The sequence below is a fragment of the Lathamus discolor genome, chromosome W (genome assembly GCF_037157495.1).
Source record: "Lathamus discolor isolate bLatDis1 chromosome W, bLatDis1.hap1, whole genome shotgun sequence".
In the NCBI taxonomy this organism is placed as follows: Eukaryota; Metazoa; Chordata; class Aves; order Psittaciformes; family Psittacidae; genus Lathamus; species Lathamus discolor.
In genome coordinates this window covers 33,558,471-33,583,998 of record NC_088908.1, presented here as the reverse complement: position 1 = coordinate 33,583,998, position 25,528 = coordinate 33,558,471, and the positions used below count along the sequence as shown (strand labels likewise).

Sequence of the window (25,528 nt, the reverse complement as noted above, 5' to 3'; positions counted from 1 at the left end):
AAGCACAAAAGCTGTGGCCATGTTTGTAATAGGGTCATAGGTGAAATTTACCAGGGTCCACCAAGATTGGAGCTTTCTTTCCAAATCATTACCATTATCCCAAACAGCTTTTCAAAACTCGATAGGGAAAACACCTTCATTCCCTTCCCTTATAATTAAGGCAGCTACTGACTGCATCCATAATTAGAATCATAGAATAGTTAGGGTTGGAAAGGACCTCAAGATCATCTAGTTCCAACCCCCCTGCCATGGGCAGGGACACCTCACACTAAACCATCCCATCCAAGGCTTCGTCCAACCCGTCCTTGAACACTGCCAGGGATGGAACACTCACAATCTCCCTGGGCAACCGATTCCAGTGTCTCACCACCTTAACAGGAAAAAATTTTCTCCTTATATCCAATCTAAACTTCCCCTGTTTAAGTTTTAACCCATTACCCCTTGTCCCGTCACTACAGTCCCTGAAGAAGAGTCCCTCCCCAGCATCCCTATAGGCCCCCTTCAGGTACTGGAAGGATGCTATGAGGTCTCCACGCAGCCTTCTCTTCTCCAGGCTGAGCAGCCCAAACTTCCTCAGCCTATCTTCATACGGGAGGTGCTCCAGTCCCCTGATCATCCTCGTGGCCCTCCTCTGGACTTGTTCCAACAGTTCCATGTCCTTTTTATGTTGAGGACACCAGAATTGCACACAATACTCCAGGTGAGGTCTCACAAGAGCAGAGTAGAGGGGCAGGATCACCTCCTTCGACCTGCTGGTCACGCTCCTTTTGATGCAGTCCAGGATACGGTTGGCTTTCTGGGCTGCGAGCGCACACTGCCGGCTCATGTTCATTTTCTCATCGACCAGCACCCCCAAGTCCTTCTCTGCAGGGCTGCTCTGAATCTCTTCTCTGCTCAACATGTACTGTGCCTGGGATTGATCCGACCCAGGTGTAGGACCTTGCACTTGTCATGGTTGAACTTCATAATTGTGCTTGTATACAACTAAGAGCTAGGGATACATTGTCCTGGGCCATGCTAAGTGCATCTATTATTAATTTATGGTCCTGTTCCTCAACTTTTTCCCATTTTGGTAACACTTCTGAGACTTGCCACTGGCTAGTCCCTAATGATAATAGAGAAGACTGCAGGGGCTGCCTTAGTTTTATCAAATCGTTGGTTGCAGTGGCCAATTTATTCATTAATGTTTCTGAATTGATCCCATTTAGGACCTCCAATCCTGTTCCCAATATTCCAGTCAGATCCCTTTGCATTCTACCCTTGAGGGGTGCTTGCTTCTGTATCCATGTTGTCCAGCCCCCAAAGGATGTCTTTAGGAGAGGAGAGCAGGCTGGCTGAATTTCAGAGATATTAGTTTGCATTAGTAATTCAACACACTTAAGAGACCATTCTGGGTTAAACAACATTTGCTGTTGGCCCGTGTTCCTTACTACATACGGGCCAATTTCATAAATTTTGGGTTTAAGTGGTATAGTTTGGGTTGTAGTTTGAGTTTGGGTGCTGGCGGGGGTTGCAACAGGCTTAGCTGTGGCATTTATTTTAAGTTTGAATGAGAGCTCATAACCATAAGTATCATGAGTCCACAGACAAACCACCTCAACAGTCTGTACTAATGTAAAATTATACCAACAATCTAATATACTTGAATGACTACAAATCTTCACATGCTTATCTGTAAGAGTAGTAGAGACACTAATTTGGGTTGCTTTTGTATGGGTAGTCTCGTTAATCATTCGGAATCCTATTCTGATTTCCTCTCCTATAGTCCCCTGAATTTGCCACATCTTTCCTTTTTTCCATTCTCCCCCTATATATTTTTGATTTTCATGCATGACCACTATTAATAGTTTTAAATCCTTTACGTCAGAATACTTCCCCACCGATCTAGTAAAACCTCAGATCCCTTTGGAACAAAGCCACTTAAAATTTGCCCAGCTAGAGGTACACTCCAATCCCTGGATTATAATTATGATTGAAAACAAAACAATTTTCTCAGTTGAAATTCTGCAAGCTAGGTTACTAAGTATTCTCAACCACAAAACATTAGTTTTGTTCAGATAAGCTTTAGTTTTAGTTCGTTATCACCTGGTGTGACTTTCCAAGGGGTCCCTGGAGCTTTCTTCACTCGAGTGTGATGAATCCAAGCACTCTGCTCTTTGATTTTGATTGCAGTGTAAGTGGTAAGGAGTACTTGGAATGGTCCTTCCCACCATGGTTCTAGAGTTTTCTCTGTAAGAGACTCTCTGCAGGTGGTAACTGCATATCCAGCATGTTGTTTTCCACATAGCTACTCCCATCAGTAAACCAGGTTTCTGTGTCGTCTAAAGGGGTATCTTTCAGATCCAGACGACTGGAATATGTGGATTCAATAGTCTCCAGGCAATCGTGGTGTACTGGTTTTCCTTCATTTCCGCTGAGGAAGGAAGCTGGGTTGACAATGTTAGTTACCACTATCTCTACATCATCTTGTCCCACCATAATGGCTTGATATTTCAGAAACCTTTGTGGGGAAAGCCAGTGCCCGCCTTTCACCTCCAGCACTATGGACACTGTATGGGACACTAGCACAGTCATTTTCTGGCCCAAGGTGAATTTGCGTGCTTCTTGGATGTTTAGCATGACTGCTGCAATGGCTCTGAGGCACCCAGGCCATCCTTTGGCTGCTGTGTCCAACTGCTTAGAAAAATAAGCAACTGCTCGTTGATACGGACCCAAATCCTGTGCTAGTATTCCCAGGGCAATCCCCTGTTTCTCATGGGAGAACAGAAAGAATGGTTTACTCACGTCTGGAAGTCCTAGAGCTGGAGCTGACATGAGAGCATTCTTCAGCTGGTTGAAGGCCCGCGTGGCCTCCCTTGTCCAATGGAGGTCTCTGTTTCCATTGGCAATGAGTGCATACAGAGGCTTTACAAGCAATCCATAGTTGTAAATCCACAACCTACACCACCCCGTCATACCCAGAAAGGTTCACAGTTCTTTTATTGTCTGGGGTTTTGGGGTTTGACATATTGCTTCTTTACAATCTTGCCCCAGAGTCCGTTGTCCAGAGCTAACTTCATAGCCCAGGTAAATCACTTTCTGTTTCACCACCTGGGCCTTTTTCTTAGATACCCTGTACCCCTGGAGTCTCAGAAAGTTTAAGAGGCTTACTGTCCAGGCCACACAGGCCTCTTCTGTCTGTGTGGCTATTAGGATGTCGTCTACGTACTGCAATAACTTCCCTTCTTCTGGTGGAGCCTCCCAGGACTCTAAATCTTTTGAAAGTTGTTCTCCAAACAGGGTGGGATTGTTCTTAAATCACTAAGGCAGCAATGTCCACGTGAGCTGGGTTTTGCACCCATTCTTAGGGTTTTCCCATTCAAATGCAAAGATTTTCTGGCTGGCTTCATGGATAGGGAGGCAAAAGAAGGCATCCTTCAGATCTAAAACAGTAAACCAAGTTAATTCCTGTGTCAAGCATGTTAATAAGGTATATGGGTTTGCCACCATAGGGTGTAGATCTTCGGTTACCTTATTAACTGCTGGCAAATCCTGCACTATGCGATATGATCCGTCCAGCTTACAGATGGGCAGGATCAGAGTGTTGAAATCAGATTGACATTCCTTCAAGAGTCCTAACCATAGGAAATTTTCAATTATTGAACAGATCCCTTCTCTATCCTCCTTTTTCAAGGGGTATTGCTTAATCCTTACTGGTTGTTTCCCTTCCTTAAGCTTAATCTGTACTGGGGTCGTATTTTTGGCTCTCCCAGATATATCTGTAGCCCATACTCCTGGAAATACCTGATCCAGTATATCTTCCCTAACTCCTTCCTTAATATGATTAGCGACCAAAATCAGGCTTAACATCTCTATATATTGTTGGTCATTTACTTCCAGTGTGATCTTGCCTCCTTTGAAAGTAATAGTCGCTTCCAAATGTTCCAATAAGTCTCTCCCTAGGAGAGCTTTGGGGGAGTTAGGCATATATAAGAATTTATGAATGCCCCATTGCTTTCCCAACTGATATTTCAATGGTTTACAAAAATAAGCCTTTTCACTTTGGCCAGTCGCCTCATTTACCATAATATAATCATCTTCTAGAGACATTAATGCTTTGTTTAAAACTGAATATGTAGTTCCTGTATCAACTAAAAATTTGACCTTTGCTCTTTTATCCCCTAGCTTCATTATAACAAGTGGGTCTGCTAGGGAAGACTCCCCTGGTCTCTGTCATTCTTCTTTCATATGCGCAACCACCCTTCCCTTAGTCGTTCTGGTTGGGCAATGACTTTTTTTATTTTCTGGACACTCATTCTTCCAATGCCTGTATCTCTTACACAGCGCACATTGGTCCTTGCCCAACCATGGCCCTGTTTTGGGTTGTGGTGGCCCCTGCCTTTGTCTTCCTCCTCTCTCTTCCTCCACTACTGCCACCAATCTCTTAATTCCTTGTTTATAACTTTCTTCCTGATTACTAAATACTCTCCATGCTTCATCTAGCAAAATTTCTAAATTCCTTCAGTCAGCTGCAACTTTTGGAGCTTCCGCCTAATATCTCCAGTTGATTGTCCCAGAAATAAAGATACTAACTGTTGCATTCCTACTTCCGACCCAGAATCTAACGGTGTATTACGGTGCATTGCATCCCTTAGTCGATCCAGGAATTCCGAGGGTGACTCGGAGGGGCCTTGTTTAATTGCGTATAACGCTGACCAATCGATTGGGTTTGGGATGGCCTTCTCTAATCCCTTTACAATCCATTCATAGAATCATAGAATCATAGAATCATAATAGAATCATAGAATCATAGAATAGCTAGGGTTGGAAAGGACCTCAAGATCATCTAGTTCCAACCCCCTTGCCTTGGGCAGGGACACCTCACACTAAACCATCCCACACAAGGCTTCATCCAACCTGGCCTTGAACACTGCCAGGGATGGAGCACTCACAACCTCCCTGGGCAACCGATTCCAGTGTCTCACCACCCTAACAGGAAAGAATTTCCTCCTTATGTCCAATCTAAACTTCCCCTGTTTAAGATTTAACCCGTTACCCCTTGTCCTGTCACTACAGTCCCTGACAAAGAGTCCTTCCCCAGCATCCCTATAGGCCCCCTTCAGATACTGGAAGGATGCTATGAAGTCTCCACGCAGCCTTCTCTTCTCCAGGCTGAACAGCCCCAACTTTCTCAGCCTATCTTCATACGGGAGGTGCTCCAGTCCCCTGATCATCCTCATGGCCCTCCTCTGGACTTGTTCCAACAGTTCCATGTCCTTTTTATGTTGAGGACACCAGAACTGCACACAATACTCCCTCCAGGTGAGGTCTCACAAGAGCAGAGTAGAGGGGCAGGATCACCTCCTTCGACCTGCTGGTCATACTCCTTTTGATGCAGTCCAGGATACGGTTGGCTTTCTGGGCTGCGAGTGCACACTGCCGGCTTATGTTCATTTTCTCATCGACCAGCACCTCCAAGTCCTTCTCCTCAGGGCTGCTCTGAATCCCTTCTTTGCCCAATCTGTAGTTGTGCCTGGGATTGATCCGACCCAGGTGTAGGACCTTGCACTTGTCATGGTTGAACTTCATAAGGTTGGCATCAGCCCACCTTACAAGTGTGTCAAGGTCCCTCTGATTGTCCCTCCCCTTTGTCCTTCTGGGCAAGATGTCCAGCTGTGGGATGAGCGGGTTCATGGTGCACTGGATGAAGAACTGGAAGAATGGCAGGTCTCAAAGGGTTGTAGCAAATTGGGCTACATCTGGCTAGTGACTGGTGACCAGCTGTGTTCCCCAGGGCTCAGTTCTAGGGCCAGCTCTGTTCAATAATTTAATCAGTGATCTGGATGTAGAACTTGAATGAATCATTAGCAAGTTTGCTGATACTAAACTGGGAGGTGTTGTTGACTGTCTTGAGAGATAAAAGGCCTTGCAGAGAGATCTAGATAGATTGGAGCATCGGGCTACAATTAATGGGATGAACTTTAATAAGTCCAAATGCTGAATCCTGCACCTAGGACAGAGTAATGCTGGGCACAAGTATAGATAAGGAGAATAGTGTCCGGAGAGCAGCCCTGCAGAAAGGGATCTGGGAGTGCTGGTTGACAGTAGGCTCAGTATGAGTCAGCAGTATGCCCTGGCAGCCAAGAAGGCAAACTGCATCCTGGGGTGCATCAAACACAGCATAACCAGCCAATCAAAAGTGGTGATTATTCCAGTGTATCCAGCATTGGTGTGGCCTCACATTGAATACTGGGTGCAGTTCTATTCTATATTCTATTCTAAGTATATTTAAACTCACAAATACATAAAAATGGTAACATACCTACTTCCTGCCCCCCCAACAGAAGACATATTAATTAACTGATAGGCAATTATGGTCACACATTTGGTGCAGACATTTCAGCATTATACATTATAAAGTATTCCTTTGGGCCATGCCAACACGTCAACTGAGTAAGACAGGAATAAAGACTGATTATAGAACCACGTATGTAATTCTTGTTCCAGTCACACTGTGTTTGTTTAAAAACATAAAGAACTAGCTTGCATAATATAGTATGGGGTGGGGAATGGAACAACTATCACCAGCCTGGCAGGATTTGAGTTAGCTTTTTTACTTTTATTAACAAGCATATAATTTTATTAGGCAAAACACTGTATACAAGCATCACTATCGTAAAATCAAAACTTTAAGCAATAATCCGAAAGGGTTCCTTCAGACCAAAACTACCCACCAATAGCACAAAAATCATACAGGAAACAGTATAAAAAAGTAATTTCTAATATGAAACCAAGTAAAAAATATGGTATTTCCCTGATAATTTCAGTATCTTTATTATGACATATATTGAGGATAAAGGCTTAGTTATTGTACTGGTTTATTGTCCTTTAACAGTGTTGCAGAAAATGAACAAACTCTTTTTGTCCAATTAAATTACTTAGATAAAAGAACTTTATTAAGACAATGCTTTAAGTTAAAAGATACAGAAACAGCAGTCTGTCCTTCAAGAATTAGGACTCCATCTTGCAGACACACGTTTAAGAAATTTTGTCCAAATGAATGATTCTACTGCTTTCAATGTAAACATCTAGGTTAGTAATAGTTATCACTGTAAGTTTACAGAATTGGCCTTTTAGCCCCTGTCTTGCAATCTGACCTCATCAGATCATGGTGGCTTCAAAAGGTTACCAGGAAACCTTGAGGATCCACTCAAGTGGTTCAAACAATAACAGTTTTAAATTTGTGTATAGTATATCAGTCTATCTCCATTGTAAAAATGTGACTGTTGGCTTCCCACAAAAGGCAGGTACATGGTTACAGATTTTGATGGAAGCAGACATTATTTTTTCCATGCTGATGATGTTAGGCACCTTAATATTCTCTCTGCACCTTTAAGAGACAGAAGTCAATACCTCTCAATTATAGTTAAGTGAAACTTAAGCAAAGATTCTAGTATGCATGACTTTTTTTTTCTTGTTATTAACCTCAGGCAGAAAAACTGAAGCATAGATTGTATTAACATCTCCAGTGAAATGTCCAAACTGAATCAATTACCTGAGGAAATACAGAAAGTAGTTTTTTCTGTAAAAATCAGTCTTATAGACTAAATACATTTCTTAAGTACTGCTGAGAAAATGCATTTATTAAGATTAATGTGTTATTGTACAGACTAGTTGGCTTTTCCCCATTATACTTAACAGTAAAATTCATATAATTGGAAAACAGGTTAGCTGCATAGTTCCATTTACCATCCAGTAGGAAAAAAAGTGAATCCCCTAAGACTAATTATGCACTTATAACAACAATAGAGCCAGATAAGCTTTCAAAGGCTCATAGTCTATTGAAAATAAAAAATAGTACCATCATAAATGTAGTCTCATTTTTGCAGTCCCACATTCCCAGAGGTGACAGTGTTGTGTATATTATTGCACAACCAATACAAATAAATATTCTCAGGATAGATGAAACACAAAGATACCAGACTTAAAAATGACACAAACAATTTTGGATAGGCTGCATCTTTTGCATATTACTTCCACAATTCATATTGAAGTTTCTTGCTAGATCATCCATTTTAAAATATTGCTGATGGGTATTTCTTGCACTTAAAGATTTTACAAGCCCATAAAATTACAAACTTTATTCTTAAAAAAACACACACAAAAAACCCCAAACCACAAATGAAAATCCCAAACAAAACCCCACTGAATGTATATATGAAAATCCCCATCTATGTTGCTTTTCAGTTTAGAAGTAGATGCTATGTTTACAGTTTAAAGATATACCTTATAAATGCACAAAAGAATAAGCAAAGTTCTTTAGCCATATATAGCAAAGACATACAAATTAAAGCCATTCAAACCTAATGTAACAGGAAGAATCTGTAAAAAGTTTTTACAGTTTTATATGCTTGTAAATAAAGCTGGACCTTTGAAACAAAAAATAGTCTAATGATAAAATAAAACAGAATGCTTAGTATAATAATTTTAATAATGTTAATTTTTCAAGCTCCCAAATCTTAATTAAATTTAATATTAAATATTTTCTGTGAATTACCTTTTTTAATGAAAAATACATCTAGTGACACTCTGAGCCTGGGATAATTTAGTCTCATTGCCATTGAGGATAATGCTACAAGATACCTTTTTACCACAATTATTTACCCATGTATGTGGCTGTAAAAATTACTTCACAGTAATGCTGACTTCATTATGATCAAAATAAATTAATCATGACCTCATCAGGATTCAAGAAATATCTATACTAAGCCAAACTTTCAGATTCAAGAGTTAAATAAAAGAAAAAAGAGGCAAGTCAGTATTTAACCAATATAATATTGACATTAAATCAACTGTTTCTTAAGCTTCAAAGTAAAACTGAACTTTGATCCCAAGATTTACCTCTGACAGGAATTCAGTTGTAGTCTAGTCTTTCTATAAAGCTAAAAAGCAAATAAATGGTGCAGGACACCATTCCATCCCTCCCCATAGGAAACAGTTTTTGTAATGAAGATATCTATTGTGACATGATGTGAACAATAGGGTTATGATTGGGGTTTTTTTGTTTGTTTTCTTTTTAAAAGCACTGCTCAGGTTAAACACATTACAAAAGCAGATACATACAATTTTAAGTAATCACCAGCTATAGGTGTTAACACTGGCTACAGATGTGCACCTAGATAAACAGTTTTAAATCTATTCGTATAGCATCGCAACAAATTTGAGTCATTCCAAACATAGTTACAAACTTGCAAACATATATTCTATACTATAGACTGAAACAAGGGGGACAGAAAATCACAAAATGGAATATATAAACCTTTAGAATCAGTTTTAAGTAATGTTAAGTTTGATGGCTTTGTAACAGTAGCAATGGAAAATTACTAAAGTGCAGGATACATAGAGAAAAAATAGAGTACAGCTAGAGAGCATACTGAGAATTCTCACACGAGATAAATTGCTATAGTTGACATAGTTTCAAGAAAAACAGTCTAGAAAAACAGGACATAGGGATAAGGAGTATCTGGGAACGGCAGGTGTCCAGGATGGGTTACAGCTAAACTAACTGATAAGTAGGAGGATAGGAGTCTCTGGTGCTAACGAACCAATTAAACTGGTATAAACATCTACTGCGCATGCTTCAAAGGCTGCCAGAAGTGATGAAGATTGTTGGAAGAAGTAAACGACCCTCAGAGACCACCACCATAATTCTGTACGCATGCGGGGAGCTTTCTGGAAAATGATGTAATCAATACGTAGCCTCATGAATATGTATGTATGCCCAGTGACTATAAAAGGACAGCATGTGTGGCAACTGAGGGACACACGTTAGGAGGAGCTATCCCCCGTGTCTCCGGGCACCGCAATAAAGAATACCTGCTTGTCAGCTTGAAAACTTTGTTGGCAAGTTTGTTCCTGGAGTTTTCTCCGAATCAAGACTACTAGAGCAAGATTTAGAACTGAATGGCATAGTTTTCTGAATTTACATTTGTAACTGCTAACCTCTTTCAGTTGGAGAGCTACACAGGGAAACACTAAAATACAAATAAACTTCAACAGCACTGCATCGACATCTGATCTTGCAATAAGGTTACACAGTGTACATATATTGAGGTAGACCAATCACAAATATATTTATTAAACCCTTAGACTGTGGCTGAACAATGAATTAGGCATTTACATGGTCTATGGACTTGAGCTCCATGTCTCTGTCAGGTACATTAGGGGTGCATGGAGGATGGGTATTTATAATCATATTTGCAAACTCTGGAGTCCTCACAAACTGGAACCAGCCCCTGATTTACACTGCGAAGCATACAATAATATCCACATGAAGAGCTCCAGAAAGGCCTATTATGTTAACTTACATATACATCCTGCACTTAATATTTTGTGAAAAACTGTCAAAAACAGAGACTAATTAGATCTTGCATGTCCTCTTCTGTCATTTCTATTAATGCTAAAACCAGATAAAAGCTAAATTGTAGGTAAAGGAGTCCAGAAACAGCACAGCAAAACCAGAGCAAACTTCTAATTCCATCACATACACATTCTCTAAGCCTTGACATCCTAACCCAGGTGTTCAAATGTAGTAGTACCACATTATCCTTTGCAGAGATGGCAGTACTCCAGTGGCCTTACTGTGGCTCTCTTGACCATCCCCATAGTTCAGTAGACTTTCTCTTTGCATTTCTCTCAGTTTCTTTACTATTCACCATCTATGGCCATAAATGAAAACAAGGGCCCCAGGGATGGAGCATTCCCAAGGAAGTTGTGAATGCTCCATCCCTGGCAGTATTGAAGGCCAGGTTGGACAGGGCCCTGGGTGACATGGTTTAGTGTGAGGTGTCCCTGCCCATGGCAAGGGGGTTGGAACTAGTTGATCTTAAGGTCCTTTCCAACCCAAACCATTCTGATTTGATGATTCTATTTCCTAAGACAAACAAGTGAACTTAGAGATTCCCTCTAGCAACAGCAGAACTAGGAAAAGAACTGAAAAGTTCAATTAAGAAAAACATGGAAGATGGGCAGAGGCATTAGGATTTAGAATACTTGAATAAGCCTCTTATGAGATCAGCCTCCTATTATCAAGTAACATTAAGAAATGCTTTCTTGAAAGGTAGGGGAGCACAGCCAGAAGAAGCAGGACAGTGCTAACAGGCATACTGATTTTCCTAGCCATTGACATTTTATGAAATAATAAAGTGTTTGATATAACTGCTATTTTCAGCTGACAGGAAAACTCAGAGTTAAAAAATATTGGCAGCTGGAGGCTGCCAATAAAATTGCTTCTTATTTTCAGTTACTTAAGTCTTCATGTCAGACACACTCACATCCATGCTATATATAAAGCTATGCAGCATACAGCTTACAGAAGTCACTTTCAACTACTAACACATTTTTATGAAGCTGACTATCTTAAAAAGCCTTTCAGTCAATGTAGTCAGAACTGCTAAGCACTACTGAAGGTGGATTCTCTAAGGTGCACACGTCTGTACACAGACACAAACACATACGGCAGTTTGCTTCTCTCAGGGACTGACACAAGCAAAATTATCCATTAAGACCAGAGGGTGCCCCTGTAACCTAATCTGACCTCAGAGATAAATAGCAATTGATTTTTAAACAGCTATGGTTTCATATAGAAAACAGTAAAACAGAATTGGTTTGCAGTTACCTGAAAAATTTTTAACTAGTGAAATGGAAACTTGCACAACAAAAGGTACCCAACAGCTAATGAAATAGCAAATACTCCCTAAACTAAGATTTAACTTTTGCAAGCCCTAATTATATAACATATTTGCTTTAAAACAATTTCACAAGTTCATCACTGATGAGTATTTGTTATGATCAGATGTAATTTATGCCATGGCAAAATATCAAGGCAAAAAATATCAAGGGAACTCATTTAAAATCAACATGCAAAGGGAGGACGTTACTGAAATACAAAATAAAGAACAAACATTGTGAAAAACTAATGAAGCAATTGGATCTCTAGGCTTTTAGGAAGTTTTTAATTCAGCATAATAAATATCACCAGTCACTGTATGTGACTATGCTATGTTCAATGCTCTATAGAATGGCTTGATTAAAGCTCACATAATTGGGAATAACTACATAAAACAAGAACACCTCAGGAAAACAATAAAACAAGTTGTAAAGTTTAAAGACAAAAAAAAAGTAAATGTAGTAATTTGGTGTTAAAAGCAACATTTAAAATCTCTTCCACACCATTTTAACTTATTTTTGTGTAACTACAAATAGATGAATTAGGCTGAGCTCCATGGAATTCTGAAGTGTTTTCATTACCTGGAAACTCAGTGCTGGTAGAATCCTGTTGAGTTGTGATTTATTTCATTTGTACAAAAATAAATAAATAAATAGATATATATATATATATAGAGAGAGAGTTCAAAAATTCATGCAGCAGATCCCTAGAAATATTTAGGACAGTCTGCTATAGAAGCACTACAAAATTCCAAAATGATCCTGCTGGTTCATGTCATATAAGAGTTGAGTGCTGCACTAAGGTGTGAGATGATAGTCTCTGAAAAAAAAACCCAAAACAAACCCAAAACAAAATAACACCAAAACAAAAACCCAAATGTCCAGAAGGACAATAAAGTTCTCCTACAGCAAGTCCATTTTGGGTCTGTAATGTAGCAGTAGAGGTGCTTTCTGCAAGACAGAATCATCAGACAGGTTAAGGGGCAGATGCAAAATGCATTAATATACTTTATACATAAAATCTGTTTCATAAATTAAAACTCAGAGTAGCTATATTCCCAGATTTCACCAAGATACCTCACCTACAGACCTCTCCCCCCAATAATCCTTCTACTTTTGTCTTGCAACTGATCATATTAAGAGGAGCTAACTAACACTAGATCTGGCCATTTAGAGTAGAACCTGTTCTCAGCAGGAGCCAATCACAAACCCTTGAGGAAGGGCATAAGAAGGGAGCAAGTAAATAGCAAGTCTCCAGAATGTGCCTTGATCTCAATTCATGAATTTCCCAAGCCAGATGTAGAGCCTTATATTAATAGTCCTCACCCAATACTTCCTCTGTGAATTTACCCATTGTTTTTTTAAAGCCATGTAAACTTCTAACATCTACAAACAGTACAGAGTTCTACAGTTCAAGTTTACACAACATAAAGAATGGTCATAAAAGCCTCTTCTACATGAGTTTGTGTGAATTAACTTTTTAGGTACTTATGTGCGTGGATGGAGCAATAGTTACCTGAAAAGAGCAGGCCAAAGAGAGGAAAAGTACATGCTGAAAATCACATTATGATTGACGTTGGAAGGGACCTCTGGAGGTCATCTGGTCCAAACCCCCTGCTCAAGCACAGTCACCTGGAGCTAGTTGCCCAGGACTATGTCCAGATAGCTTTTGAATATCTCCAAGGAGGCAGACTCCACAACTGGACAATCCCTTCCAGTGCTCAGCCACCCTCACAGTAAAAAAGTGTTTCCTGATTCTCAGATGGAACCTTCTGTTTCAGTTTGTTATCATTGCCTCTTGTCCTGTCACTGGGCACCACTGAAAAGAGCCTGTCACTGCCCTCTTTGCATTCTCCCTTCAGGTATTTATATACCTTGATGAGTTTCCCCTTGAGCCATCTCTTCTTTAGACTAAACAGTCCCAGGTGTCTCAGACTTTTATCATACTAGAGATACTCTAGTCTCTTAATCATCTTCATGGCCCTGTGCTGAACTCCCTCCAGTATGTCGATGTCTCTCTTGTACTGGGGAGCCCAGAACTAGACACAAAACTCCAGGTGTGGCCTCACCAGTGCTGAGGGGAAGGAACACCTCCCTTGACCTGCTGGCAATATTTTGCCTGATGGATTCCATTTGGGTGGCCCCAATCATATGTTGGTGCACGGCGATGTTCTTCCCCAGGTGCAGGACTTTGCCATTCCCCTGGTTGAACTTCATGAGGCTCTTCATGAATTTCTTGAACTTCATGAAGACAGTGTGTGAACATCTCCCAAGGACCCGTAAGTTCCTGAAACTAGCTGTCCTGTTGAACCCACAACACCTGATAAACACAGAACACCAAGGGGCTGCTTAAGGTCAAGACCATGAGCAAACACTGGCATTAATAATGGGTTGCACAACTCAGACCACACACAAGAAAGTGATCACTGCTATATGTAGATGGAAGCTATAGGGTTATATATACACTGGAGTAGACAAAGGACCACTGAGGGATTTCTGAACATCTACCTGAAAGCCACTAGCATGTTGGTATGATTGTCTACTAGACAGATGGAGTTGGCCTAACTACTGTTGCTCCAATCCAATAATTACAAGAACATGTACACAAGTGAATTATGTTTCCTGATGAAATCTATCAGTGAGTCCTGAAGGAGCTGGTGAATGAAGTTGCTAAGCCACTTAGCACTTGTGCAAAGCCAAGTGCAAGGTCCTACACCTGGGTAGGAGCAATCCCAGGCATACCTACAGGTTGGGCAAAGAAGAGATTCAGAGCAGCCCTGCAGAGAAGGACTTCGGGGTGTTGATCGATAAGAAACTTAACATGAGCTATCAGTGTGTGCTCTCAGCCCAGAAAGTCAACTGTATCCCGGGCTGCATCAAAAGGAGCGTGACCAGCAGGTCAAAGGAGGTGATCCTGCCCCTCTACTCTGCTCTCATGAGACCCCACTTGGAGTACTGTGTACAGTTCTGGTGTCCTCAACATAAAAAGGACATGGAACTGTTGGAACAAGTCCAGAGGAGGGCCATGAGGATGATCAGGGGACTGGAGCACCTCCCATATGAAGATAGGCTGAGGAAGTTGGGGCTGTTCAGCCTGGAGAAGAGAAGGCTGCATGGAGATCTCACAGCAGCCTTCCAGTATATGAAGGGGCCTGCAAGGATGCTGGGGAGGGACTCTTCCTTAGGAACTGTAGTGATAGAACAAGGGGTAATGGGTTCAGACTTAAACAGGGGAAGTTTAGATTAGATATAAGGAAGAAGTTCTTTGCTGTGAGGGTGGTGAAGCACTGGAATGGGTTGCCCAAGGAAGTTGTGAATGTTCCATCCCTGGCGGTGTTCAAGGCTGGGTTGGACAGAGCCTTGGGTGACATGGTTTAGTGTGAGGTGTCCCTGCCCATGGCAGGGAGGTTGGAACTAGATGATCTTGAGGTCCTTTCCAACCCTAACTATTCTATGATTCTATGTTTGCTATTCAGACAGTACAATTACTTATCTACTGGATGGAGTTAGTTTTCTTCATAGCCGCTGTCCTGGGTTCAGAGTGAGTGAGTGGCTGCATGGTACTTAGTTGCCAGCTGGGGTTAAACCATAACAGGAGGTCTTATGGTGGTATGTTTTGGATTTGTGATCAAAACAGTGTTGATAACACATCCATGTTTTAGATATTGCTGAACAGTACTTGCATAGCATCAAGGCCTTGTTTCTCACAATGCCCCATCAGCGAGTAGGCTGGGGATGCACAAAGAGTTGGGAGGGGAGTCAGTAAAAGCTGTAGGAAAGAAGGAGCAAGGAGGTGATGTTTGGGCCATTATGCAGGAGGAAGCCCTGCTTTCCTGGAAATGTTTAAACGGCTGCCTGCCTACAGGAAGTAGTGAGTGAATTGCTTATTCTTGGCATGTTGAAACCAGCATGGCCTTATTGCTTGCGATCAGTATGTTGCTGAATGTGTTTCATGTCTTGTTTAAGGTTAAGCAACTATTGAAAAAAAAACCACCAAGAGATCATCCCCAAGGCTGGACAGTTAATTAGTGGCAGGGTGTGTGGGACAGTATGGGCAAGTACCTAGGCCAGTGGGCACCTCCAGTGCTTTGGAACTTCACCCCTGAACAAGTAAAGAATCCGGAAAAGCTAGAAATATCTGGAAAAAGTATGCTGTCACCCTGGCAGTTCCAGAGACACAAATCACCAGTGTGCTGGGGCTTGGTCCATGCCTACTGAGCCATGCTCAACACTATTTAGTACCTTAAAGGGGAAAAGAAGGTCTTTGACAGCAAAGCAACAGACACTGTAGCTACTCCAACCCAAGTGAAAAGTACTGTGGCTACTCCAACCCTGGCGACAGACACTGCAACTATTCCAACCCCGGCAACAGACACTGCAACTATTCCAACCCCGGCAACAGACACTTTGGCTACTCCAGCCTTGACAACAGACACTGCAGCCTCTCCAACCTCTGTAGCAGGCACTTCAACTGAACCAAAGAACCAATCCATGCTGTTATCAGTCACCCATATACAGAAGAAGAAATGTACACAAAAGGCAGCTCATTTAGTGAAAGAGGATGAAGCAGGGCCAGCACAAGAAACAGAGGAAGAGGCAGAACAAGAAATAATCCTGAGTGAGCTGTGAGATATCTGAAAAGATTTCAGCTATCGTCCAGGTGAGCATATTATCACACGGCTGTTCCAATGATAGAATAATAGAGCTAGTAGCCTGGAACTAGAGAGTAAGGAAGCCAAGCAGCTGAGATCTCTTTCTAGAGAAGCAGAAGTTGACAAGGCAATTGGGAAAGGGACACAATCCCTCAGCTTCTGGAGGCGACTCCCGTCAGCCATGAAGGAAAGGTATCCCTTTCAAGGAAGATGTATGTATCCCAGGGAAGTGGTCAGTAATGGAGAGAGGTATCCAGTACTTAAGGGAACTAGCTGTGCTACAGATGATTTATTTTGGCCCGAACAACACACAGTTACCCACAGACCCAGGCCAAGTCCATTACACACCAATCATGTGGTGGAAATTCGTACAAAGTGTGCCATTATTGTATGCTAACTCATTGGCAATAATGCAGTGGAAAGATGAAGAGGCACCAACGGTGAATTAATTAGCTTGCCAATTGCAATACAAAGAAAACCTCTTTTCCTCCCTATGGTCTTATGTCTCAGCTGTGGAAAAACTATCCGAACAATGTGAGAAACTGTCGCAAGAGCCCCAGCAGCAAAAAGAGGAGAGATCCTACTCCCCACCGTAGGGAGAAGCATCTTAGCTATTAATAGTAAGCCTTCTGCTCAAGAGGAAGGATAAAGAAGGTACACACCACGGGGTACCCTGTGGTTTTACCTGCGGGACCACAGAGAAGACGTGAGGAAGTGGGATGGAAAGCAGAACCATCTAACCTCATACCTCTTTCATTTTCTCCTTGGAGAGACAACCAATGGAGGAGATATTCCTCGATGTCTCTCCCACTAGGCTATTTACAGCAGCATTTGAGAATTTTGAAAATTTTGAATATTCTTGGGATGCTGAAACCAGCCTGGCCCTATTGCTAGGAAACAGTATACTGCTGAATATAGTTCAGATCTTGCTTAGAGTTAAACAGCTACATATCTACCTGGACTTGTGCAAAGCGTTTGACACTGTCCCACACAACATCCTTCTCTCTAAATTGGAGAGATATCAATTTGATGGATGGACCACTCGGTGGATAAAGAACTGGCTGGATGGCCGCACACAAAGAGTTGTGGTCAATGGTTCGATGTCCGGCTGGAGACCGGTAACGAGTGGTGTCCCTCAGGGATCGGTGTTGGGACCGGTCTTGTTTAACATTGTCGTCACTGACATGGACAGTGGGATTGAGTGCACCCTCAGCAAGTTTGCTGATGACACCAAGCTGTGTGGTCCGGTTGATATGCTGGAGGGAAGGGATGCCATCCAGAGGGACCTTGACACGCTTGTGAGGTGGGCTGATGCCAACCTTATGAAGTTCAACCACGACAAGTGCAAGGTCCTACACCTGGGTCGGAGCAATCCCAGGCACAGCTACAGACTGGGCAAAGAAGAGATTCAGAGTGGCCCTGTAGAGAAGGACTTGGGGGTGCTGGTCGATGAGAAAATGAACATGAGCCGGCAGTGTGCGCTCGCAGCCCAGAAAGCCAACCATATCCTGGGCTGCATCAAAAGGAGCGTGACCAGCAGGTCGAAGGAGGTGATCCTGCCCCTCTACTCTGCTCTCATGAGACCCCACTTGGAGTACTGTGTGCAGTTCTGGTGTCCTCAACATAAAAAGGACATGGAACTGCTAGAACAAGTCCAGAGGAGGGCCACGAGGATGATCAGGGGACTGGAGCACCTCCTGTATGAAGACAGGCTGAGGAAGTTGGGGCTTTTCAGCCTGGAGAAGAGAAGGCTGCGTGGAGACCTAATAGCAGCCTTCCAGTACCTGAAGGGGGCCTATAGGGATGCTGGGGAGGGACTCTTTGTCAGGGACTGTAGTGACAGGACAAGGGGTAATGGGTTAAAACTTAAACAGGGGAAGTTTAAATTGGATATAAGGAGGAAATTCTTTCCTGTTAGGGTGGTGAGACACTGGAATTGGTTGCCCAGGGAGGCTGTGAGTGCTCCATCCCTGGCGGTGTTCAAGGCCAGGTTGGATGAGGCCTTGTGTTGGATGGTTTAGTGGGAGGTGTCCCTGTCCATGGCAGGGGGGTTGGAACTGAATGATCTTGAGGTCCTTTCCAACCCTAACTATTCTATGATTCTATGATTCTATATGGCTACTCCAACCCCCATGAGAAGCACTGCAGCTTGAAGAAGAAAAAGAGGGACTCAAACTCCAGAGACAAGAATTTTGGCTAAACACAAAATTGTGTGCGAAACACACTTGTAGTTACTGAAATCCCAGTGGAAGAACTATGGCTCCTCAAACTCCGGTGACAAGCATTGGAACCACTTCAGTCTCCACAACAAGCACTGTAGCTACTCAAACTGATGACCAGTACCACAGCTATTCAAACTCCAGCAACAGACACCACAGTTATTTTTACCCCCATAACAAGCACTGCAGCCACTCATCCCCAGCGGCAACTATGGTGGCTATTCAAACTTCGGCAACAAACACTGCATCTGTTTTAATTCCTGTGACCAGTACTGCAACTACTCAAACCCCGACAATGAGCATGACAACCACTCAGACCCTGACGATGGGTGATATAACTGAACAAGAGAACCAGCCTGTGTTGGTATCAGTTGCCTCCATTCACAAGAGGAAATGGAAATGAAAACCAACTCATTTAGTGAAGGAAGATGAAGAAGGGCCAATACCAGAACTAGAGGGTCCATTAGCAGAACTAGAGGAATCATTACAAGAAACAGAGTAAGAGGCAGAACAAGAGGTGACCTCTCGATCCCTGTCCTTGACTGAGATAGATACATAATATGCGAAAAGATTTCAGCCATCATCCAGGTGAGCACATCATCACTTGGATGCTCCAGTGCTGGGACAATGGGGCCAACAGTTTTGAATTAGAGGGTAGAGAAGCCAAGCAGCTGGGATCACTTTCTAAGGAAGGGCGAATTGACAAAGTGATTGTGAAAGAGAAATGAATACTCAGCCTCTGGAGGAGGCTCTTGTTAGCTATGAATAAAAGGTATCCCTACAAGGATGACGATATACGTCACCCAGGCACGTGGACCACGATAAAGGCCTTCAGTTCCTGAGTCATTCTAGAAATGATTTATCATAAGTTGGACCCCGAGCAGCAACCCATAGATCCAGATGAAGGTGAATGTAGATGACTCATGTGGTGGAAATTTACACAGAGTGCACCATCATCATATGCAAAATCATTTGCAACAATGAGCTGGAAGGAAGAAGCAGCACCAACAGTGGATAGAGTCATCAGTTCCAGGAGTTTGAAGACAATCTCTCCCCATCCATAAATTCAGCTGTGGAAAAACCGTCCCAGGTGTTCCAGCAACTGACAGATGATCTATCCAGATCCAAACATGCACAGATCTGCATCTCAGCTATTAGTAGTAAGCACCCTGTTGCTCAAGAGGGAAGACATAGAAGGTACACACAATGGGGTACCCTAAGTTTTACCTGCGGGATCATGGAGAAGACATGAGAAAGTGGGATGGAAAACCTAACTCAATCCTGGAATAGGAGTAAGTGAATTGCAAGGAAAAACAATTATAAAAGGGGATCCTGACAGGAAAGTTCCTGTTTCAATCTCTGGTAGGGTATATCCCAGATGAAGTGAAACTTCAACGCCTATGAAAAGAAATTCTAATCCTTTTGTACAAGAAGCATTTGAAGAATCTTATGATAACTATTAGAGAGGCCCTGTGTCCTGGGTTCAGCAGTAGCAGTCATTTTTCTCCTTCTTAGTAGCTGGTGCAGAGCTGTGTTTTGACTTTCGGACTGGGAACAGAGCTGATAACACAAATGTTTTAGTCTGACCAAGGACGTTCTGAGCCTCATGCTCTGCCAGGGACGAGGGGAGGCTGGGAGGAAGCAGAGACAGGACACCTGACCCAAGCTAGCCAAAGAGGTATTCCATACCACAGCACGTCATGCCCAGGGAGGTAACTGGGAGTTACCCAGAAGGGTACGGGCTCTCTTCGGGAGGGTCGAACTCATTCGGCGAGTGGTATTGTATTCTCTTCCCTTGTTATTTTCTCTTATTATTATTATCATTGGTAGTAGCAGTAGTGATTTGTGTTATACCTTAGTTACTGGGCTGTTCTTATCTCAACCCATGGGAGTTACATTCTCTCGATTCTCCTCCCCATCCCTCCGGGAGCAGGGGGGGGGAAGGAAAGAAAGAGGGAGAAAGGGGAGGAGGAGTGAGTGAACGAGCTGTGTGGCTCGGTTTAAACCACAACACCCTGCCATCAGCCAGGTGGAGGAGAGGGACAACCAGGTTTCTGGGACTGTGTGGATCAGATGGCCTGGCACATCAGTCACACAGGAGTATAAGGCTCTAGTAGATACCGGTGCACAGTGTACCCTGATTCCATCAAGATGTCAAAGGGTGGAACCCATCTATATTTCTGGAGTGACAGGAGGATCCCAAGAGTTGACTGTACTGGAGACCGAAATCAGCCTGACTGGGAGGAAGTGGCAAAAGCACTCCATTGTGACTGGTCCAGAGGCTCCATGCATCCTTGGCATAGATTATCTCAGGAGAGGGTACTTCAAAGACCCCAAAGGGTACCGATGGGCTTTTGGTATTGCTGCTTTGGAGACTGAGGAAATTCAACAGCTCTCCACCTTGCCTGGTCTCTCAGAGGATCCTTCTGTTGAGGGGTTGCTGAAGGTCGAAGAACAATCGCGACCACAACAGTGCACCGGAGGCAACATCGCACCAACCGAGACTCTCTGATTCCCATCCATAGGCTGATTCATAGACTGGAGAGCCAAGAAGTGATAAGCAGGACCCACCCACCTTTAATAGCCCCATGTGGCCAGTGCAAAAGCCTAATGGAGAGTGGAGACTAACAGTAGACTATCGTAGCCTGAAGGAAGTCACACCGCCATTGAGTGCTGCCGTACCGGACATGCTAGAACTTCAGTATGAACTGGAGTCAAATGCAGCCAAGTAGTATGACACAACTGATATTGCAAATGCATTTTTCTCAATTCCTTTGGCAGCAGAGTGCAGGCCACAGTTCGCTTTTACTTGGAGGGGCGCCCAGGACACTTGGAACCGACTGCCCCAGGGGTGGAAACAAAGCCCTACCATCTGCCATGGACTGATCCAGACTGCATTAGAACAGGGGCAAGCTCCAGAACACCTGCAATACATTGATGACATTATTGTGTGGGCAATACAGGAGAAGAAGATTTTGAGAAAGGGAGGAAAATAATCCAAAACCTGCTAAAAGTCAGTTTTGCCATAAAACAGAGTAATTTCATGGGACCTGAACAGGAGATTCAGTTTTTGAGACTAAAATGGTAAGATGGACGTCGCCAGATCCCCACAGATGTGATCAACAAGATAACAGCAATGTCTCCACTAATTAGTAAGAAAGAAACACAAGTTTTCTTAGGCGTTGTGGGTGTTTGGAGAATGAACATACTAAATTACAATCTGATTATAAGCCCTCTCTGTCATGTGACCTAGAAGAAAAATGATTTCAAATGGGGCCCTGAGTAACAACAAGCCTTTGAAGAAATTAAAGGAAAGAGAGTTAATGCAGTAGCCCTTGGACCAGTCCGGACCAGGACAGATATAAAAAATGTACTCTACACTGCAGCCAGGAAGAATGGTCCTACCTGGAGCCTCTGGAAGAAAGCTCCAGGGGAGACTCAAGGTTGACCCCTCGGCTTTTGGAGTTGGGGATACAGAGGATCTGAAGCCAGCTATACCCCAACTGAAAAAGAGATACTGGCAGCCTATGAAGGGGTTCGAGCTGCTTCGGAAGTGATTGGCACTGAAGCACAGCTCCTCCTGGCACCCCGGTTGCCCATGCTGGGCTGGATGTTCAAAGGCAGGGTCTCCTCTACACATCAGGCAACTGATGCTACATGGAGTAAGTGGGCTGCACTAATTACACAACAAGCTCGAATAGGAAATTCCAGTTGTCTATAATTCTAGAAGTCATCATGGACGGGCCAGATGGCAAAGATTTTGGAATGTCACCATAAGAGGATGTGATACATGCTGAAAATGCCCCACCATATAATAGTGTCAGAAAGTGAAAAGCAGTATCAGAATTAAGCATAAAGAATTAAGCAAGGCAAAACAGTTAAAGACTCTTTTGTATGGAGGATGATGGCTCAAGTACAAATATGGGGAGGCCTGGCAGATTGACTAAATCACACTCCCACCAACCCGCAAAGGAAAGCGCCATGTGCTTACCATGGTGGAAGCAGCCACCAGATGGCTGAAAATATACACTGTTCAACACACCACTGCCCAGAACACTATCCTGGGCCTTGAGAAACAGATTTTTTGGTGACATGGCAACCCAGAATGAATTGAGTCAGATTTCCAGAACTACCTCATAGACACTTGGGCCAAAGAGCATGGCATTGAGTGGGTATATCACATCCCCTATCATGCTCCAGCTTCTGGGAAAATCGAACGGTACAATGGGCTGATAAAAACTACACTGAGAGCAATGGGTGGTGGGACTTTCAAACAGTGGGATACACATTTACCAAAAGCCACCTAGTTGGTCAACACCAGAGGATCTTCCAACAGGGCTGGCTCAGCTCAGTCAGAAATTTTGCATACTGTAGAAGGGCATAAAGTTCCTGTGGTGCACAAAGAATTTGCTGGGAAAGACAGTCTGGGTTATTAAGGCTTCAGGTAAAGGCAAACCCACTCGTGGGATTAGTTTTGCTCAGGGACCCGGATATACTTGTGTGGGTAATGCGGGAAGATGGGGAAGTCCGATGTGTACCTCAAGGGGATTTGATTTTAGGGGAAAACAGCCAATGAACTTGTCATGGGTTAAGCCAGGCTGGCAACCCAGAACCACGCAGCCGCTCTCTCACGATCTTCCCCCCCCCCCCCCCGCCCCGTTCCCAGAGGGATGGTGAGAATCAAAAGAATGTAACTCCCACGGGTTAAGATAAGAACAGTCCAGTAATTCTCTCAGCCTGTCCTCATACGGGAGGTGCTCCAGTCCCCTGATCATCCTCGTGGCCCTCCTCTGGACTTGCTCCAACAGCTCCATGTCCTTCTTATGCTGAAGACACCAGAACTGTACACAATACTCCAAGAGGTCTCATGAGAGCAGAGTAGAAGGGCAGGACCACCTCCTTCAACCTGTTGGCCACTCCTCTTTTTATGCAGCCCAGGATACAGTTGGCTTTCAGGGCTGCTAGTGCACATTCACAGAATCACAGAATCCCAAGGGTTGGAAGGGACCTCAAAAGATCATCTAGTCCAACCCCCCTGCAAGAGCAGGGTAACCTACAGTACATCACACAGGAACTTGTCCAGGCGGGCCTTGAATATCTCCAGTGTAGGAGACTCCACAACCCCCCTGGGCAACCTGTTCCAGTGCTGTCACTCTTACAGTAAAGAAGTTCTTCCTGATGTTAACGTGGAACTTCCTATGCTCCAGTTTACACCCATTGCCCCTTGTCCTATCACTGGATATCACTGAAAAAAGCCTAGCTCCATCATCCTGACACTCACCCTTTACATATTTGTAAACATTGATGAGGTCACCCCTCAGTCTCCTCTTCTGCAGGCTAAAGAGACCCAGCTCCCTCAGCCTCTCCTCATAAGGGAGATGTTCCACTCCCTTAATCATCTTTGTGGCTCTGCGCTGGACTCCTTCAAGCAATTCCCTGTCCTTCTTGAACAGAGGGGCCCAGAACTGGACGCAATATTCCAGATGCGGCCTCACCAAGGCTGAGTAGAGGGGGAGGAGAACCTCTCTTGACCTACTAACCACACCCTTTCTAATGCACCCTAAGATGCCATTTGCCTTCTTGGCCACAAGAGCACATTGCTGGCTTGTGTTAATTTTCTCATCAACCAACACCCCAAGTCCTTCTCCGCAGGGCTGCTCTGAATCTCTTCTCCACGCAACCTGTAGCTGTGAACTCCGCCACTCCGGACTTTGCAAAGAAAATATGTTTTGTCATGATCATTATCAGAGAATGAAGTCGTGGAAAGGCAGCAGTGGCTGCAACATCAGGAGTCTCCCAGTACTGTCTTCAGGTTACTATTGACAGAACCCAACTACCTTTTGATCATCACCCCAACAAAGAATGAACTTTGATGAAATTATATGAGCTCAGCAGTGACGTCAGCAGGCAACACTCCAACACCATATACCTTGTCTCCTTCCCTGAAGGGCTGTTACGACACTTGAAGCCTGACATCATGAACTGAATGAACTCAACAAACTTTATAGGGATGGTCCATGAACTAAGGAATGATATCTCTTGTTGTATATACATATATATATCAAGAGACAAAAAAAAAAAAGTGATGGCATATTGGAAAATGTGGGATCTGAGCATGAAGTAAGTAGTATGCAACAAGGGGTGGATTCTGGGCTTTCATTTCTTCTCTTGCTGTTTCTTATTATTATCATTATTGTTATTGTTAGTATTCTTTACATTTTGGTATGGTTTACATGTTATTTTACCTTGTGTTTATTAGGTCTACTTATAAACTATACTAACATTATTGGTTTATGCTTTGATTTCTGCAAGTCAACAGACTTAACTACAACTTCATCAACAAGTGAGTATTGACAAAGTTATAATGTAACAAGGCAAGATCAAGGAGTAAAATAGACACTTTGGAATGGAGAGCCACCCTGCAGGATGACCTGGATAGGCCAGAAGAGTGGGCTAACAAGAACCTTATGACAAATGTAAGGTCTTGCACCTGGGAAAACAATTCAGGAGTGCAGCACAGGCTGGGATCAGCTGGGGGGCAGCTCTGTGGAAAGGGACCTGAGGGTCCTGGTGGACAGTAAGCTCCATATGAGTGAACAGTGTGCAGCTATGGCAAAGAAAGCCAACAGCATGCTGGGTTGCATCAAGAAGGGCATCACCAGCAGAGATAAAGAAGTAATTTTCCCACTCGGCGCTTGTCAGGCCACACCTGGAATGTTAGAATCATAGAATCAACTAGGTTGGAAAAGACCTTTAAGATCATCAAGTCCAACTTTTACCTCAGGACTGCCAAGGCCACCGCTAAGCCATATCACTAAGGGCCTCATCTACACATTTTTTGAACACTTCCAGAGATGGTGATTCCACCACTTCCCCGGGCAGCCTGTTCCAATGCCTGATCACCCTCTCGGTGAAGAAATTTTCCCTAATATCCAACATAAACCTCCCCTG

The 25,528-nt window shown here is 43.3% G+C and overlaps 1 protein-coding gene across 13 annotated transcripts in view; it reads right to left on the bottom strand.

Annotated features, from left to right (window-relative positions):
• Positions 1-6,572: 6,572 nt before the first annotated feature.
• Positions 6,573-25,528, bottom strand: part of LOC136004298 (polycomb group RING finger protein 3-like) — an 89,526-nt gene continuing 70,570 nt past the window's right edge. For 11 of the 13 annotated variants that reach the window (XM_065660664.1, XM_065660667.1, XM_065660661.1 and 8 more), the window contains one exon: positions 6,573-12,657. In XM_065660664.1, coding sequence (XP_065516736.1) covers positions 12,610-12,657 — 48 coding nt within the window. In that variant the 3' untranslated portion in view covers positions 6,573-12,609. The remainder of the gene's footprint in view (positions 12,658-25,528) is intronic. The other 2 variants (XM_065660668.1, XM_065660672.1) reach the window with 1 other exon arrangement.